This window comes from Anomaloglossus baeobatrachus, unplaced genomic scaffold (genome assembly GCF_048569485.1).
Source record: "Anomaloglossus baeobatrachus isolate aAnoBae1 unplaced genomic scaffold, aAnoBae1.hap1 Scaffold_646, whole genome shotgun sequence".
Classification (NCBI taxonomy): Eukaryota; Metazoa; Chordata; class Amphibia; order Anura; family Aromobatidae; genus Anomaloglossus; species Anomaloglossus baeobatrachus.
In genome coordinates this window covers 83,074-102,418 of record NW_027445015.1, presented here as the reverse complement: position 1 = coordinate 102,418, position 19,345 = coordinate 83,074, and the positions used below count along the sequence as shown (strand labels likewise).

Here is a 19,345-nt window from a genome sequence, read left to right as displayed (position 1 = left end):
ACTGTGTATAGTGTGTATATATATATACAGTGGTGTTGATGCGTCCTGCAGAGGATACATTATATATGGTACACTCTGCACTGTGTATAGTGTATATATATATACAGTGGTGTTGATGCGTCCTGCAGAGGATACATTATATATGGTGCACTCTGCACTGTGTATAGTGTATATATATATACAGTGGTGTTGATGCGTCCTGCAGAGGATACATTATATATGGTGCACTCTGCACTGTGTATAGTGTATATATATATACAGTGGTGTTGATGCGTCCTGCAGAGGATACATTATATATGGTGCACTCTGCACTGTGTATAGTGTATATATATATATACAGTGGTGTTGATGCGTCCTGCAGAGGATACATTATATATGGTACACTCTGCACTGTGTATAGTGTGTATATATATATATATATACAGTGGTGTTGATGCGTCCTGCAGAGGATACATTATATATGGTACACTCTGCACTGTGTATAGTGTATATATATATATATATATATACAGTGGTGTTGATGCGTCCTGCAGAGGATACATTATATATGGTACACTCTGCACTGTGTATAGTGTGTATATATATATACAGTGGTGTTGATGCGTCCTGCAGAGGATACATTATATATGGTACACTCTGCACTGTGTATAGTGTATATATATATACAGTGGTGTTGATGCGTCCTGCAGAGGATACATTATATATGGTGCACTCTGCACTGTGTATAGTGTATATATATATACAGTGGTGTTGATGCGTCCTGCAGAGGATACATTATATATGGTGCACTCTGCACTGTGTATAGTGTATATATATATACAGTGGTGTTGATGCGTCCTGCAGAGGATACATTATATATGGTGCACTCTGCACTGTGTATAGTGTATATATATATATACAGTGGTGTTGATGCGTCCTGCAGAGGATACATTATATATGGTACACTCTGCACTGTGTATAGTGTGTATATATATATATATATACAGTGGTGTTGATGCGTCCTGCAGAGGATACATTATATATGGTACACTCTGCACTGTGTATAGTGTGTATATATATATACAGTGGTGTTGATACGCCCTGCAGAGGATACATTGATTTTATGCTGATATGTGACACATTATTTATGGTTTTGTTCATTCTCTGGAATATTTTTAGCTTTTGAAGCAGTTTTTTTGCCTGAAATTATTGCAACAATAGATCCAAAACTAGCCAATCACAGATGAGGTTGTTGTGGCCAATCATAGCCTGGATATGGCAGCCAATCACATTGCCTCCCATCTGCTGCGTAGTTGCTTTATCTGTAGGGCTATGTAGTGAGTGATGCTGTGGAGCTTTATGATGGAGCCTTCAGATTGTTGTCAGCGGAGGGTCGTGTGCGAGTTGTGGTGCTACATGAGGAGGGTTACACTGGCCCCAGATCACAGGGAAGGGCGGCTGTAATCAGAGGACAGGGGTAAGAATTGTGCAGAGACCTAAGCAGCTGGGAATTACCCAGGACAGGCCCAGATCTGGGAGGACAGATACTGATAACATCCCTCGCCAATGGAAAGCTCCGCCCTCCTCCGCTTCTGCGAGAACGGCAAGAAAAGGGCAATATTCAGGCAGCAACATCCACTGTCAGGGAGAGATGATTGGAAGCAGGATTGAGGGGTGCAAGGCCCGGAAGAAGCCATTGATGACCGCCATACAGGGTGCAAGGCCCGGAAGAAGCCATTGATGACAGCCATACAGGGTGCAAGGCCCGGAAGAAGCCATTGATGACAGCCATACAGGGTGCAAGGCCCGGAAGAAGCCATTGATGACAGCCATACAAAGACAAAGGCGAACACTGGGGGCATTGACATATTCACAATGGAGGAAGGAGGAGTGGGAAGAAGTGCTATTTACTGATGAAAGCACTTTCTGCATTTTAGGAAATGATGGCAAGTCTTATGTGAGAAGGTTTCCACATGAAGGGCACAAGCCAGAGTGAGCCCTGACACATCGGATGCCAGTAATGGTCTGGGCTGGATGGCAGCCAATGGTGGGGGAAGGCTTCATATTGTGGAGGGTTAATGCAAATACATAGACATCCTTCATAAGAAAATGCTGCCTTCTGCTCCGCACCTGGATCAGGGGATTGTATCCTCCAGGATGATAACGCTCCTTGTCACAGCTAAGACAGTAACGGAAAAAAGAACAAGGTGGCTCCTACTGACCGGCCAGCCCAGTCCCCAGACCTCAACCCAATGGAAAATGTGGCACAAGGTATCAATAGAGATATCTACAAAACAGCCAAGAGAGAGGAGGCTCTGACCCAGGCCCGGAAGCATCATCACTGGTGACATCTGCAGAAGCTCCTGCACTCAATGCACAGAGATGCAAAGGCCAATAACGGATTAGACGCTAAAGACGCCCTCACAAGGCCGGACTCGGAATTACATACAAATAATACCGCTTATAAAGGAACATGTAAGTCTGTGAGACCTTGCATTGGAAGTTACTGAACGTAGAAGCCTGTTCACATTCTACACTGCACGGGGGTAGGGATGGCTATGCTGGAAAATATCAAACATGCACAACCATAACAATGTATACACGGGGGACATTCAAAAATGAGCGGCCTACAATGAGGGAAACAGACACATGTATGTTCCACCAGTGTCACTGCAGAGATGCAGAAGTGTGAAATGTAGAGTGCTTTCTGCCTATGCAGGGCTTATCAACACCACTGTGTATAGATAGTGATATACGGTGTATATGTGTGTGTATATAATATATATACCGGAGGGAGCGGGGATAGATATATATATTATTAGATTATAGCTCTGGCAGAAATTCAGACTCCGCTGCACAATTGTCAGTTTTTCTGATCTTTCTCTTTATATTTGAGTAAATTGTAAATTGTTCTTTATTCTATAATCACTGACGACGTCTCCCAATTTCCAGCAATAAATTTTGTATTTATTTTTTAACAATGAGAAATGGTGAAAATAGCACGCTGCACAGACTGCACAGAATGCACACGCTGCACACGCTGCACAGGCTGCACAGAATGCACACGCTGCACAGGCTGCACAGAATGCACACGCTGCACACGCTGCACAGGCTGCACAGAATGCACACGCTGCACAGGCTGCACAGAATGCACAGGCTGCACAGAATGCACACGCTGCACAGGCTGCACAGAATGCACAGGCTGCACAGGCTGCACAGAATGCACACGCTGCACACGCTGCACAGGCTGCACAGAATGCACACGCTGCACAGGCTGCACAGAATGCACAGGCTGCACAGAATGCACAGAATGCACACGCTGCACAGACTGCACAGAATGCACAGGCTGCACAGGCTGCACAGAATGCACACGCTGCACACGCTGCACAGGCTGCACAGAATGCACACGCTGCACAGGCTGCACAGAATGCACAGGCTGCACAGAATGCACAGAATGCACACGCTGCACAGACTGCACAGAATGCACACGCTGCACAGGCTGCACAGAATGCACAGGCTGCACAGAATGCACACGCTGCACAGGATGCACAGAATGCACACGCTGCACAGAATGCACACGCTGCACAGAATGCACACGCTGCACAGGATGCACAGAATGCACACGCTGCACAGACTGCACAGAATGCACACGCTGCACAGGCTGCACAGAATGCACACGCTGCACAGGCTGCACAGAATGCACACGCTGCACAGGCTGCACAGAATGCACACGCTGCACAGAATGCACACGCTGCACAGGATGCACAGAATGCACACGCTGCACAGAATGCACACGCTGCACAGGATGCACAGAATGCACACGCTGCACAGACTGCACAGAATGCACACGCTGCACAGAATGCACAGGCTGCACAGAATGCACAGGCTGCACAGAATGCACACGCTGCACAGGCTGCACAGAATGCACACGCTGCACAGAATGCACACGCTGCACAGGCTGCACAGAATGCACACGCTGCACAGGCTGCACACGCTGCACACGCTGCACAGAATGCACACGCTGCACAGGATGCACAGAATGCACACGCTGCACAGGCTGCACAGGCTGCACACGCTGCACAGGCTGCACAGAATGCACACGCTGCACAGGCTGCACAGAATGCACACGCTGCACAGGCTGCACAGAATGCACACGCTGCACAGGATGCACAGAATGCACACGCTGCACACGCTGCACAGGATGCACAGAATGCACACGCTGCACAGGATGCACAGAATGCACAGGCTGCACAGAATGCACACGCTGCACAGACTGCACAGAATGCACACGCTGCACAGGCTGCACAGAATGCACACGCTGCACAGGCTGCACAGAATGCACACGCTGCACAGGATGCACAGAATGCGCAGCGCTTTCACCTCAAATAATGCAAAGAAAACAAGTTCCTCATCATTTACACAACAATATAATAATGTTTTACCTCAGGAAGATTCAGGAATCAATATTTTGTGGAATAACCATGATTATTAATCCCAGCTTTCCTCCAGTCTTCACACTGGTTCTGGGTGATTTTATGCCACTCCTGGTGCAGAAATGTAAGCAGTTCTTCTTTGTTTGATGGCTTGATCCATCTTCCTCTTGATTACATTCCAGAGGTTTTCAATGGGGTTCAGGTCTGGAGACTGGGCTGGCCATGACAGGGTTTTGATGTGGTGTCCTTCATCCACACATTGATGGACCTAGCTGTGTGGCATGGTGCATTGTCCTGCTGGAAAAACCAGTCCTCAGAGTTGGGGAACATTGCCTGAGCAGAAGAAGCAGCTGTTTTCCAGGATAACCTTGTATGCGGCTTAATTCATACGTCCTTCACAAAGTTTAATCTGCCCAATTCCAGCCTTGCTGAAGCATCCCCAGATCATCACCGATCATCCACCAAATTTCACAGTGGGTGCAATATACTGTGGCTTGTACACCTCTCCAGGTCTCCTTCGAACCAGCAGATGACCAGGGATTGGGCAAAGCTGAAAATTAGACTCATCAGAGAAGATGACCTTACTCTAGAAATTGGGCAGATTAAACTTTGTGAAGGACGTATGAATCGAGCCGCATACAAGAATATCCTGGAAGAACAGCTGCTTCCTTCTGCTCAGGCAATGTCCCCAACTCTGAGGACTGGTTTTTCTAGCAGGACAATGCGCCATGCCACACAGCTAGGTCCATCAATGTGTGGATGAAGGACACCACATCAAAACCCTGTCATGACCGCCCAATCTCCAGACCTGAACCCCATTGAAAACCTCTGGAATGTAATCAAGAGGAAGATGGATAGTCACAAGCCATCAAACAAAGAACTGCTTACATTTCTGCACCAGGAGTGGCATAAGGTCACCCAAAAGCAGTGTGATAGTCCGGAGGAAAGCGGCCAGGACTCAGGAAAGCTGGGATTAATAATCATGGTTATTCCACAAAATATTGATTTCTGAGGTAACACATTATTAGTATTCTTGTGTAAATGAAAATCACAAAAACTGACAATTGTGCAGAGAACTGATTTTTTTGCTAGAGCTTTGTATATAGACCGGAGGGAGCTGGGATAGGGATATAAAGACCGGCGGTGTTGTCACTGTGTAGGCCGGAGGGGGCGGCGCTGGCGCGCTGTAGGCCGGAGGGGGCGGTGGCGCTGGCGCGCTGTAGGCCGGAGGGGGCGGTGGCGCTGGCGCGGTGTAGGCCGGAGGGGGTGTTGGCGCTGTGTAGGCTGGAGGGGACTGCTTAATCTGGAGTGACCCCAATGTCCTCTGTTTCTTGCAGATCATCTATGCGGAGCAGCCGCTGACGGACAACCAGCGATCTCTGTCCTCTTACGGCTTGAAAGATGGTGACGTGGTGGTCCTGCGGCAGAAAGATCCGGCGGAGTCCCGGTCTGCCGCCCCTCGTCCTGCTGCAGCATTCTCTGGTAAGACCCTGCCACCATATGGGCCCATCCTCCAGTCACTCCCAGAGCTGCACATCACACTATCCGTACCCCATCCCCCACATTTCAGCTCTGGTTGTGACTGGAGGAGAGCGGCTCCTCGCTGTCGCTCGTCGGGTTCCCCCCGGAGGAGAGCGGCTCCTCGCTGTCACTCGTCGGGTTCCCCCCGGAGGAGAGCGGCTCCTCGCTGTCGCTCGTCGTGTTCCCCCCGGAGGAGAGCGGCTCCTCGCTGTCGCTCGTCGGGTTCCCCCCGGAGCAGAGCGGCTCCTCGCTGTCGCTCGTCGGGTTCCCCCCGGAGGAGAGCGGCTCCTCGCTGTCGCTCGTCGGGTTCCCCCCGGAGGAGAGCGGCTCCTCGCTGTCGCTCGTCGGGTTCCCCCCGGAGGAGAGCGGCTCCTCGCTGTCGCTCGTTGGGTCGTCTTTCTCCAGTTGTACCTGCGGTCGTGTCCTAGGTGTCATGGTGGCTGATGGGTTTGGATGCAGAATCTCCTCCAGATGGCATTAGAAGGGACACTATACCTGCAGTCTGTTGCTCTCTGTTATCAGCCCTGCTGTATGGGGTTGTCACGCTCTGGCTGTAGTGACTCTTGTATTCTCTCCACAGGTTTGCCCCGCATTGATTTCAGCAGCATTGCTGTCCCTGGGACCTCCCGGCCTCCCGCGGCCTCCCCCCAGCCTCGGCCTCCGGCTCCGGACTCCACGTCGTTCCCGCAGGGGCTGGATAACCCCGCTCTGCTGAAGGAGATGCTGCTGGCCAATCCCCACGAGCTCTCACTGCTGAAAGAGCGCAACCCTCCCCTGGCGGAGGCGCTGCTGAGCGGAGACCTGGGTACGTAGTGTGCCCCCTGCTGGCGGTGCCGGGTGCTGCTGAGCGCAGACCTGGGTACGTAGTGCGCCCCCTGCTGGCGGTGCCAGGTGCTGCTGAGTGGAGACCTGGGTACGTACTTCGCCCCCTGCTGGTAATGCCAGGTGCTGCTGAGCGGAGACCTGGGTACGTAGTGTGCCCCCTGCTGGTGGTGCCGGGTGTTGCTGTGCGCAGGCCTGGGTACGTAGTGCGCCCCCTGCTGGCGGTGCCAGGTGCTGCTGAGTGGAGACCTGGGTACGTACTTCGCCCCCTGCTGGTAATGCCAGGTGCTGCTGAGCGGAGACCTGGGTACGTACTTCGCCCCCTGCTGGTAATGCCAGGTGCTGCTGAGCGGAGACCTGGGTACGTAGTGCGCCCCCTGCTGGTGGTGCCGGGTGCTGCTGAGCAGAGACCTGGGTAGATAGTGCGCCCCCTGCTGGCGGTGTTGGGTGCTGCTGAGCAGAGACCTGGGTAGATCGTGCGCCCCCTGCTGGCACTGCCGGGTGCTGCTGAGCAGAGACCTGGGTAGATCGTGCGCCCCCTGCTGGCGGTGCCGGGTGCTGCTGAGCAGAGACCTGGGTAGATTGTGCGCCCCCTGCTGGCGGTGCTGGGTGCGGGACCTTTTTCACCTCTGACTTCTCTTCTGTGCAGAGAAGTTCACCAAGGTCCTGGTGGAGCAGCAGCAGGAGCGAGCGCGGCGGGAGCAGGAGCGGATCCGACTCTTCTCCGCTGACCCCTTTGATCTGGAGGCTCAGGCTAAGATAGAGGAAGACATCAGGTGCGGATTCGTGGGCTCTGGTAGTGCCTCACAGTTGTCAGGCACAGGATTTATGGCAGCCCTGTCCTGTCATCCAGCAGTGATCACTGGCCACGAGCTGCCATCACACTACAGTCCCTGACAGAAGTTCTGTCGCTTCTCCATGTTATGTAAATAAAAGCTTATAACCTGACTTCATCCATTGGTTTTATAAATTACTCTTTTCAAAGCTGAAACCCTCCCAAATTTGGTTTAGGTTATGAAAATAAAGTTGTTGCAAAGCTGAAATATTTAATGAACCCAGAAAGGTCAGATTTTGGTAAGACAAAAGTTGTCGCCCACAGAAAGTAATGTTAAATTCACACAAATAATTCCCTTCTAATACAAAGATACGTGGCATAACATTGGTGAATGAAGTTGTGCTGCTATTAGAGCCATATGTAATATTTTGTGTGACTTCCATGAGCTTGAAGGACTCATCCATGCGGATCAACAATGATTCATACAATGTATTGATGAAGTCATCAGGAATAGCAGAGAATGCATCTTACATGCCTCCCAGAGCTCATCTAGACTCTTTGGTTTTGTCTTCCAAGCTTCCTCTTTCATCCTACCCCAAACATGCTCAATGATGTTCCTGTCTGGTGACTGGGCTGGCCGGTCCTTGAGCACCTTGATCTTCTTTGTCAGGAGGATCTTTGTTGAAGAGATGGATGTATGAGATGGAGCACCATCCTGCTGCAGAATGTGACCCCTTTTATGATTGGGAATGTAACAGGTAGCTAATACTTCTTGATATTTTAGGCTATTGATATTGCCTTCCACCTTGCAAATGTTTGCACCCCCCATACTGAATGTAACCCCAGACCATGATCTCTCCACCACCAAACTTACCTGTTTTCTGGATCCATACGGGATCCAGTAGGTCTCCTGCAGTATTTGCGGCGGCTGTGGTGTAATTCAACTGAAGATTAATCAGAGAATCCACCTTCTGCCACTTTTCCAGCGTCCATCTGTTTAGCAGTTGTGGGACTTGGCAAATGCCACACAGTTTTGTAATTGCCTTTTGTTTAGTGCTGGCTTCTGGGCACTGATTGGACCATGGAGGCCATTTCCAGACAGAATCCTACAAACTGTTCTAGGTGACACAGGGACTTGAGGTGACCAGGCCTGTGGGAGCTCTGCTGCAGTGGAAGAGGGGCTGGCTTTGGTTCCTCCTGAGCAGTTGTCTTGCGGGGTCTGCCGGACCTGGGCTTGTCAAAAACATCTCCAGCCTCTTCAAATCTTTTTTTTAATTCTTTGTACTTGACGCTGAGACACATTAAAGGTGCAGCCACCTCTGCAGTGGATCTGGTCTTCAGCCTCTTGATAGTCAAGGCTTTGGTCGCAGGGTGGATTTTTGGCATGTTGTCAGAGGTCAAGTTGTAGTTCAAGTGAAGGTCTGGGGTGCTGGATTTCTTTTTATACACACCCACTAATTAACCGATCATTAGTGAGCACAGGTGAGGATGTAAACTAGGATTCGGTGCTTTATATGACAAGGCAACAACTTTTGTCTTGCCAAAATCTGACCTTTCTATGTTCATTAAATGATCAATATTTCAGCAACTTTATTTTCATAACCTAAACCAAATTTGGGAGGTTTTCAGCTTTCAAAAGAGTAATTTATAAAACCAATGGATGAATTTAAAGTCAGGTTATAAGCTTTTATTGACATAACATGGAGAAGCGACAGAACTTCTTTCTGGGAGTGTACTGCTCCCAGCATGCACGGACCTGTGTACACTAGGGGCCACTGTGCTGCTCTGTCACACATTGTGCTCTAGTCACACCCGGAGCTGCCGTCTTCAGGGACAATGGCTGTTAGTGATCCCTGTTTCCCCCGCAGGCAGCAGAACATTGAGGAGAACATGACGATCGCCATGGAGGAGGCTCCGGAGAGCTTCGGCCAGGTGGTGATGCTCTACATCAACTGCAAGGTGAATGGCTACCCGGTGAAGGCCTTCGTGGACTCAGGTGAGGAGCGCTTGGGGAGGGGTTGTGGGGCTCACACTGCAGGCGCTGACTCCCTCCTCCTTCTCACAGGAGCGCAGATGACAATAATGAGCCAGGCCTGTGCCGAGCGTTGCCATATCATGAGGCTGGTGGACAGGCGGTGGGCCGGCATCGCCAAGGGGGTCGGCACTCAGAAAATCATCGGCCGAGTGCATCTAGGTGAGTCGCTCCATCTACTCCTGCAACCGATATGAGCCGCAACGATGTTCCCCGGCCCTGAAATATCCCACTACAACACACTGCGGAAACTCGTCCTGGGTGAGGGGCTGTCTGGGGGTGGCAAGTAAGCTGGGGGGCTGTCCGGGGCTGGATCAGGCCAGGGGCCCGCCAGGGGAGTGGGAGGAGCAGTGGAGAGGGAGCTGTTAGAGGAGTGAAGCTGGCTGGGGGCCCTGCGGTGGGGAGCGGGCTGGGGAGCGGGCCCTGCGGTGGGGAGCGGGCTGGGGGCCCTGCGGTGGGGAGCGGGCTGGGGGCCCTGCGGTGGGGGGCGGGCTGGGGGCCCTGCGGTGGGGAGCAGGCTGGGGAGCGGGCCCTGCGGCGGGGAGCGGGCTGGGGGCCCTGCGGCGAGGAGCGGGCTGGGGGCCCTGCGGCGAGGAGCGGGCTGGGGGCCCTGCGGCGAGGAGCGGGCTGGGGGCCCTGCGGCGAGGAGCGGGCTGGGGGCCCTGCGGCGAGGAGTGGGCTGGGGGCCCTGCGGGGAGGAGTGGGTCGGGGAGCGGGCCCTGCGGTGAGGAGCGGGCTGGGGGCCCTGTGGGGAGGAGCAGGCTGGGGAGCAGCCTTGGGGGCCCAGCGGGGAGGAGCGGGTTGGGGGCCTTGTGTGGGGGGGTCCTGGGGGCCAGGGAGCGGTCGCTCTGTGACGTGATGGTGTGTTGTATGTTGCAGCTCAGGTGCAGATCGAGGGAGACTTCTTGCCCTGCTCCTTCTCCATCTTGGAGGAGCAGCCCATGGACATGCTGCTCGGTCTGGACATGTTGAAGCGACATCAGGTATTTTGGTCCCAGAGGAGCAGCAGAGCGTGGCTCTGTATCTGCACACCGGCCCCGAGGTTCTCCATTGTCCTCTGTACTGATGACCCCTATAGTACATGCTCTGCAGTACGCGGCCACTGACGTGCGGAGCCGCTTTGTCACCTTTCCTATACTGGCTTTATCATCAGAGCCGGTGACGCTGCAAAATCTCGCCCTCCAGAGCTGCACTCCCTATTCTGCATTGTGTTCTCCTGTAGTATAGGAGTCCTGCTGATCTGTCAGTGAGCGCTCAGTCCCCGGCCTTGCTGACGGTTTCCAGTAATGAGGCCCGGTCTGTGCTGTGTTTAGGTTTTGTGTCCCGTCTGTTCCCCCCTCAGTGCTCCATAGACCTGGAGAAGAACGTGTTGGTGATTGGCACCACGGGCACGCGCACCAGCTTCCTGCCGGAGGGAGAGCTCCCGGAGTGCGCGCGGCTGGCATACGGCCCCGGAACAGAGGACATCCGCCCCGAGGACATTGCAGACCGGGAGCTGGCCGAAGTGCTGCAGAAGTCTGCCGATGAAGCGGGTACGCCGTCTGTCCGCGCTGTGTGCACGTGTGTGTGTGTGTGCACGTGTGTTTGTGGCGGGGGACGGGGTCTTCCTGGGGTTTGTCACTAACTGCATGCCGCCTGTCGTGTTCTCCTAATATCGTTTGCTGTTTTCTCTCCCAAAAACTCACAGACCAACAGAATCCATGATGCATGTGTGTGTGATCTGCCGCCGGAGGGGCTGCACCGCAGGTAATCGCGCTGCACAGCAATGATGGGGTTAAGTGTGTTACCAGACAGGATCACAGGAGAGACCTGTGATGTCACCGCTGATCTCTGGTGATGGATAGGTGTTCTCAGTGATGTCTCTGCTGATCTCTGGTGATGGATAGGAGGTGTTCTCAGTGATGTCACTGCTGATCTCTGGTGATGGATAGGCGGTTTTCTCAGTGATGTCACCGCTGATCTCTGGTGATGGATAGGTGGTGTTCTCAGTGATGTCACCGCTGATCTCTGGTGATGGATAGGAGGTGTTCTCAGTGATGTCACCGCTGCTCTCTGGTGATGGATAGGAGGTGTTCTCAGTGATGTCACTGCTGATCTCTGGTGATGGATAGGCGGTTTTCTCAGTGATGTCACCGCTGATCTCTGGTGATGGATAGGTGGTGTTCTCAGTGATGTCACCGCTGATCTCTGGTGATGGATAGGAGGTGTTCTCAGTGATGTCACCGCTGATCTCTGGTGATGGATAGGTGGTGTTCTCAGTGATGTCACCGCTGATCTCTGGTGATGGATAGGGGGTGTTCTCAGTGATGTCACTGCTGATCTCTGGTGATGGATAGGCGGTTTTCTCAGTGATGTCACCGCTGATCTCTGGTGATGGATAGGAGGTGTTCTCAGTGATGTCACCGCTGATCTCTGGTGATGGATAGGCGGTTTTCTCAGTGATGTCACCGCTGATCTCTGGTGATGGATAGGTGGTGTTCTCAGTGATGTCACCGCTGATCTCTGGTGATGGATAGGAGGTGTTCTCAGTGATGTCACTGCTGATCTCTGGTGATGGATAGGAGGTGTTCTCAGTGATGTCACCGCTGATCTCTGGTGATGGATAGGTGGTGTTCTCAGTGATGTCACTGCTGATCTCTGGTGATGGATAGGAGGTGTTCTCAGTGATGTCACCGCTGATCTCTGGTGATGGATAGGGGGTGTTCTCAGTGATGTCACCGCTGATCTCTGGTGATGGATAGGAGGTGTTCTCAGTGATGTCACTGCTGATCTCTGGTGATGGATAGGATGTGTTCTCAGTGATGTCACCGCTGATCTCTGGTGATGGATAGGAGGTGTTCTCAGTGATGTCACTGCTGATCTCTGGTGATGGATAGGAGGTGTTCTCAGTGATGTCACTGCTGATCTCTGGTGATGGATAGGTGGTGTTCTCAGTGATGTCACTGCTGATCTCTGGTGATGGATAGGTGGTGTTCTCAGTGATGTCACTGCTGATCTCTGGTGATGGATAGGAGGTGTTCTCAGTGATGTCACCGCTGATCTCTGGTGATGGATAGGAGGTGTTCTCAGTGATGTCACTGCTGATCTCTGGTGATGGATAGGAGGTGTTCTCAGTGATGTCACCGCTGATCTCTGGTGATGGATAGGAGGTGTTCTCAGTGATGTCACCGCTGATCTCTGGTGATGGATAGGAGGTGTTCTCAGTGATGTCACTGCTGATCTCTGGTGATGGATAGGAGGTGTTCTCAGTGATGTCACTGCTGATCTCTGGTGATGGATAGGAGGTGTTCTCAGTGATGTCACCGCTGATCTCTGGTGATGGATAGGAGCTGTTCTCAGTGATGTCATCGCTGATCTCTGGTGATGGATAGGAGGTGTTCTCAGTGATGTCACTGCTGATCTCTGGTGATGGATAGGAGGTGTTCTCAGTGATGTCACTGCTGATCTCTGGTGATGGATAGGAGCTGTTCTCAGTGATGTCATCGCTGATCTCTGGTGATGGATAGGAGGTGTTCTCAGTGATGTCACTGCTGATCTCTGGTGATGGATAGGAGGTGTTCTCAGTGATGTCACTGCTGATCTCTGGTGATGGATAGGCGGTGTTCTCAGTGATGTCACTGCTGATCTCTGGTGATGGATAGGAGGTGTTCTCAGTGATGTCACTGCTGATCTCTGGTGATGGATAGGAGGTGTTCTCAGTGATGTCACCGCTGATCTCTGGTGATGGATAGGAGGTGTTCTCAGTGATGTCACCGCTGATCTCTGGTGATGGATAGGGGGTGTTCTCAGTGATGTCACCGCTGATCTCTGGTGATGGATAGGAGGTGTTCTCAGTGATGTCACTGCTGATCTCTGGTGATGGATAGGAGGTGTTCTCAGTGATGTCACCGCTGATCTCTGGTGATGGATAGGTGGTGTTCTCAGTGATGTCACTGCTGATCTCTGGTGATGGATAGGAGGTGTTCTCAGTGATGTCACTGCTGATCTCTGGTGATGGATAGGAGGTGTTCTCAGTGATGTCACTGCTGATCTCTGGTGACGGATAGGAGGTGTTCTCAGTGATGTCACTGCTGATCTCTGGTGATGGATAGGAGGCGTTCTCAGTGATGTCACTGCTGATCTCTGGTGATGGATAGGAGGCGTTCTCAGTGATGTCACTGCTGATCTCTGGTGATGGATAAGAGGTGTTCTCAGTGATGTCACCTCTGATCTCTGGTGATGGATAGGCGGTGTTCTCAGTGATGTCACCGCTGATCTCTGGTGATGGATAGGAGGTGTTCTCAGTGATGTCACCGCTGATCTCTGGTGATGGATAGGAGGTGTTCTCAGTGATGTCACCGCTGATCTCTGGTGATGGATAGGTGGTGTTCTCAGTGATGTCACTGCTGATCTCTGGTGATGGATAGGAGGTGTTCTCAGTGATGTCACTGCTGATCTCTGGTGATGGATAGGAGGTGTTCTCAGTGATGTCACTGCTGATCTCTGGTGATGGATAGGCGGTGTTCTCAGTATTGTCACTGCTGATCTCTGGTGATGGATAGGAGGTGTTCTCAGTGATGTCACTGCTGATCTCTGGTGATGGATAGGAGGTGTTCTCAGTGATGTCACTGCTGATCTCTGGTGATGGATAGGAGGTGTTCTCAGTGATGTCACTGCTGATCTCTGGTGATGGATAGGAGGTGTTCTCAGTGATGTCACTGCTGATCTCTGGTGATGGATAGGAGGTGTTCTCAGTGATGTCACTGCTGATCTCTGGTGATGGATAGGAGGTGTTCTCAGTGATGTCACCGCTGATCTCTGGTGATGGATAGGAGGTGTTCTCAGTGATGTCACTGCTGATCTCTGGTGATGGATAGGAGGTGTTCTCAGTGATGTCACCGCTGATCTCTGGTGATGGATAGGAGGTGTTCTCAGTGATGTCACCGCTGATCTCTGGTGATGGATAGGAGGTGTTCTCAGTGATGTCACCGCTGATCTCTGGTGATGGATAGGGGGTGTTCTCAGTGATGTCACCGCTGATCTCTGGTGATGGATAGGAGGTGTTCTCAGTGATGTCACTGCTGATCTCTGGTGATGGATAGGAGGTGTTCTCAGTGATGTCACCGCTGATCTCTGGTGATGGATAGGTGGTGTTCTCAGTGATGTCACTGCTGATCTCTGGTGATGGATAGGAGGTGTTCTCAGTGATGTCACTGCTGATCTCTGGTGATGGATAGGAGGTGTTCTCAGTGATGTCACCGCTGATCTCTGGTGATGGATAGGAGGTGTTCTCAGTGATGTCACTGCTGATCTCTGGTGATGGATAGGAGGTGTTCTCAGTGATGTCACTGCTGATCTCTGGTGATGGATAGGCGGTGTTCTCAGTGATGTCACCGCTGATCTCTGGTGATGGATAGGCGGTGTTCTCAGTGATGTCACTGCTGATCTCTGGTGATGGATAGGAGGTGTTCTCAGTGATGTCACTGCTGATCTCTGGTGATGGATAGGTGGTGTTCTCAGTGATGTCACTGCTGATCTCTGGTGATGGATAGGAGGTGTTCTCAGTGATGTCACTGCTGATCTCTGGTGATGGATAGGCGGTGTTCTCAGTGATGTCACCGCTGATCTCAGGTGATGGATAGGAGGTGTTCTCAGTGATGTCACTGCTGATCTCTGGTGATGGATAGGAGGTGTTCTCAGTGATATCACTGCTGATCTCTGGTGATGGATAGGAGGTGTTCTCAGTGATGTCACTGCTGATCTCTGGTGATGGATAGGAGGTGTTCTCAGTGATGTCTCTGCTGATCTCTGGTGATGGATAGGAGGTGTTCTCAGTGATGTCACCGCTGATCTCTGGTGATGGATAGGCGGTGTTCTCAGTGATGTCACCGCTGATCTCAGGTGATGGATAGGAGGTGTTCTCAGTGATGTCACCGCTGATCTCTGGTGATGGATAGGAGGTGTTCTCAGTGATATCACCGCTGATCTCTGGTGATGGATAGGAGGTGTTCTCAGTGATATCACTGCTGATCTCTGGTGATGGATAGGCGGTGTTCTCAGTGATGTCACCGCTGATCTCTGGTGATGGATAGGAGGTGTTCTCAGTGATGTCACTGCTGATCTCTGGTGATGGATAGGAGGTGTTCTCAGTGATATCACTGCTGATCTCTGGTGATGGATAGGCGGTGTTCTCAGTGATGTCACCGCTGATCTCTGGTGATGGATAGGAGGTGTTCTCAGTGATGTCACTGCTGATCTCTGGTGATGGATAGGAGGTGTTCTCAGTGATGTCACCGCTGATCTCTGGTGATGGATAGGAGGTGTTCTCAGTGATGTCACCGCTGATCTCTGGTGATGGATAGGAGGTGTTCTCAGTGATGTCACTGCTGATCTCTGGTGATGGATAGGTGGTGTTCTCAGTGATGTCACTGCTGATCTCTGGTGATGGATAGGAGGTGTTCTCAGTGATGTCACCGCTGATCTCTGGTGATGGATAGGCGGTATTCTCAGTGATGTCACTGCTGATCTCTGGTGATGGATAGGCGGTGTTCTCAGTGATGTCACTGCTGATCTCTGGTGATGGATAGGCGGTGTTCTCAGTGATGTCACCACTGATCTCTGGTGATGGATAGGAGGTGTTCTCAGTGATGTCACCGCTGATCTCTGGTGATGGATGGGAGGTGTTTTCAGTGATGTCACCGCTGATCTCTGGTGATGGATAGGAGGTGTTCTCAGTGATGTCACTGCTGATCTCTGGTGATGGATAGGAGGTGTTCTCAGTGATGTCACTGCTATCATCTGGTGATGGATAGGCGGTATTCTCAGTGATTTCACCGCTGATCTTTGGTGATGGATAGGCGGTATTCTCAGTGATCTCATTGCTGTTCTCGGGGTCCCACGTATCGGGGGGAGGGGTCACAGTTTCTCGTGTGGTGATGACTCAGTCTCTTGTCTTCCTTCTTTGCAGACAGGGAATCTACCTCAGAGGCAGGTCCGTCGCTGGTGCCACCGTTGGATGGATCTACCCACCCTGGCCATTCTTTGGACACCATCATTCCTGCTGCTCCGGTGCCCGCCCCGTCCTCTGCCGCAGATTTTGCCGGCAGCGCTGGGCACACAGGTGACACCTCCGAGTCCTTCAGATCTGCAGTCACTGATGACCTCTCCGGAGCAGCTTCTCCTCCTGCCTCTGCTGCTGATCGGGGCCCGGGGCCCTCGCCCATCTCTACTGCTGCAGTCTCCTCGGAGTGGGGGCCTCACCTAAGGGACGCGCTTCCTCCTTCCACATCGTCACCGGTGGAGGATGGCGGAGCAGAGACACCGGCTCCTGCTGCCATTGCTGAGGACTTGATGGACACACACGTGATTGTGGATGACTGCGGCTCTGGAGGGATTGTCTCCATCCGGGGTCCTGGGAGCCACCACCCGTCCTGCACCAACCTCTCCCCTAATCCCGAGAGGTCCGAAGACCTGCTCAGTGCCACAAAGAAAGACTGCCCTAAGCCCCCGGCCTCCTCCGGCCCGGAGGGGGAGGACGGCTGCTTCTCCTTGGCCTCTGCTTTGAAGGAACTACATGAATTAGTGGTCATCAGTGGTCAGGGATCTCCTCTGTCCGGAGGGGAGGAGGGGGCTCTGTGCCCGGGGGCTGATCCTGGGGCGTTCAATCAGGAGTCTGACCAAAATGGGGACAAGGACACAGACCTTTATGGGGGGAAGGGACCGGGCGTCACTGTGTGTAACATGGCGGATACCCCGGGAGCTGCTCCTGGTGACTGCACGGTACCTGTGGGTACATCGGGCTCTGAGCTGGATCATCAGGTGGTCACTGGTGCCTTGTGTCACTCCGGAGCTGCGGCGGCAGGGGATGGACCGCTCCCAGGACTGAGCAGTGAAGGGGTGGTCTGTGCACGCAGCCCCCCCTCCGTGCATCCTACAGCTCTGCCCGCTGTGGTGGAGCACGCGGTGGAGCGCATTGTGGGCGCAGGCTTTACCAGGCAGGACGCCATTGTAGCCCTGGAAAGAGCTGATGGGGACGTGGAGATGGCGCTGCTCGCTTTACTCGCCAAGAACATTGTGGTCCCCACATAATTGCCTGTACCGCCACCGTGGGTGGTGGGAGAGGTCAGTGCCGGGTCTCCGTATCTGGCAGACGGACAGCACCCGGCAGCCTCCTCGATGCAGCAGTCCCCCGGGACGTCATCTTGTGGGCGCGATGTTACCGAGGCCTCGTGAAGCCCCGGGGTCTCAGCTACTGCATCCGGGCCGTAGGGATCAGACATTTTACAAATCCGAGAGCCATAAAGAAAGCATTTTCTATCCTCGATGTTTCCAGTGTGTGCTTCCTGGTCTTATCATGGTAGGGGTTTTCCTACAGTCACATCCGAAGCTGCCGCACAATCCGATGTTTTCCTATCCTCGCTGCCTCCGGTGTGTGCGTCACTGGTCCTGGTCTCCTCATGGTAGGGGTTGTGCTGTAGTCCCATCCGAACCTGCCGCAGAATCCAGTGTGTTTTATCCTCGCTGCCTCCAGTGTTTTCTATCCTTGCTGCCTCCGGTGTGTACTTCCTGGTCTCATCATGGTAGGGGTTTTCCTACAGTCACATCCGAAGCTGCCGCACAATCCAATGTTTTCCTATCCTCGCTGCCTCCGGTGTGTGCGTCACTGGTCCTGGTCTCCTCATGGTAGGGGTTGTGCTGTTGTCCCATCCGAACCTGCCGCAGAATCCAGTGTGTTTTATCCTCGCTGCCTCCAGTGTTTTCTATCCTTGCTGCCTCCGGTGTGTACTTCCTGGTCTCATCATGGTAGGGGTTTTCCTACAGTGACATCCGAAGCTGCCGCACAATCCGATGTTTTCTGCTGCACTCTCCCCATTGGTCTGTATCAGGCTGCAGTTAATTGTGGGAGCTTACATGCAACAGCCCTGGATGTGACTGGAGTAAAGGTGCAACCTGGTGTGATCTGCCCGGACACGTGCGGGGCGGTGCCGCCATATCCAGGATAAATGCTACCGCCGCCCAATACATGGGAAGGTATGGTGGAGAAATCTCTCGTCTGTGACATGTGAGGGGGTAAAGCAGGCGCCTTACTCACTGAGCTATCCTACACCATAAAGCCTGACCGCGTCTCCCCCGTGTACTCAGCCCTGCTGGTGCTTTCTGTTTTCACAATCTGATTACTTGCAGCATTGTTCTTCCCCTCCAGACACCACAGCCCAGCTGGGCCCAGGGTCAGTTTACCCCGGCAGCTGCCACCAGCACCCGTCTTGTGGGGTCAGACACTGCAGTGTAGTTTCTGGTGGAGCCACGATGCAAATATGAGCAGAGAACTAAATAAAGTGGTGGAGGTGCCTGCTTTATGGGTGGGCTCCTCCGCTGAGCCTTGTCTCTCAACACAAGACACTGACGAGTTAATCTGCTGCTCCTATAACTGCACCCTGAGGACCCTCGACCGCAAGAGCAGTGGGTCTACAATCATGTCCTGAAGACCCCTGACCTCGCAGAGCCTACAACTGTATCCTGAGGACCCCTGACCTCGCAGAGCCTACAACTGTATCCTGAGGACCCCTGACCTCGCAGAGCCTACAACTGTATCCTGAGGACCCCTGACCACAAGAGCAGTGAGTCTACAATCATGTCCTGAAGACCCCTGACCTCGCAGAGCCTACAACTGTATCCTGAGGACCCCTGACCACAAGAGCAGTGGGTCTACAATCATGTCCTGAAGACCCCTGACCTCGCAGAGCCTACAACTGTATCCTGAGGACCCCTGACCTCAAGAGCAGTGAGTCTACAATCGTGTCTTGA

At 52.7% G+C, this 19,345-nt stretch overlaps 1 protein-coding gene across 2 annotated transcripts in view; it reads left to right on the top strand.

The window, feature by feature from the left end:
* LOC142286185 (protein DDI1 homolog 2-like) overlaps nucleotides 1-17,885 on the top strand; it is a 53,928-nt gene extending 36,043 nt beyond the window's left edge. The window contains exons 2-10 of one of the 2 annotated variants that reach the window (XM_075333331.1): nucleotides 5,750-5,894; nucleotides 6,514-6,738; nucleotides 7,405-7,531; nucleotides 9,399-9,526; nucleotides 9,596-9,724; nucleotides 10,442-10,545; nucleotides 10,905-11,094; nucleotides 11,250-11,308; nucleotides 16,509-16,594. In XM_075333331.1, the coding sequence (XP_075189446.1) occupies nucleotides 5,750-5,894; nucleotides 6,514-6,738; nucleotides 7,405-7,531; nucleotides 9,399-9,526; nucleotides 9,596-9,724; nucleotides 10,442-10,545; nucleotides 10,905-11,094; nucleotides 11,250-11,266 (1,065 nt within the window). In that variant the 3' untranslated portion in view covers nucleotides 11,267-11,308; nucleotides 16,509-16,594. Of the gene's footprint in view, nucleotides 1-5,749; nucleotides 5,895-6,513; nucleotides 6,739-7,404; nucleotides 7,532-9,398; nucleotides 9,527-9,595; nucleotides 9,725-10,441; nucleotides 10,546-10,904; nucleotides 11,095-11,249; nucleotides 11,309-16,508 lie in introns of both variants that reach the window. The other variant, XM_075333330.1, reaches the window with a different exon arrangement.
* The last annotated feature ends 1,460 nt before the right edge of the window (nucleotides 17,886-19,345 follow it).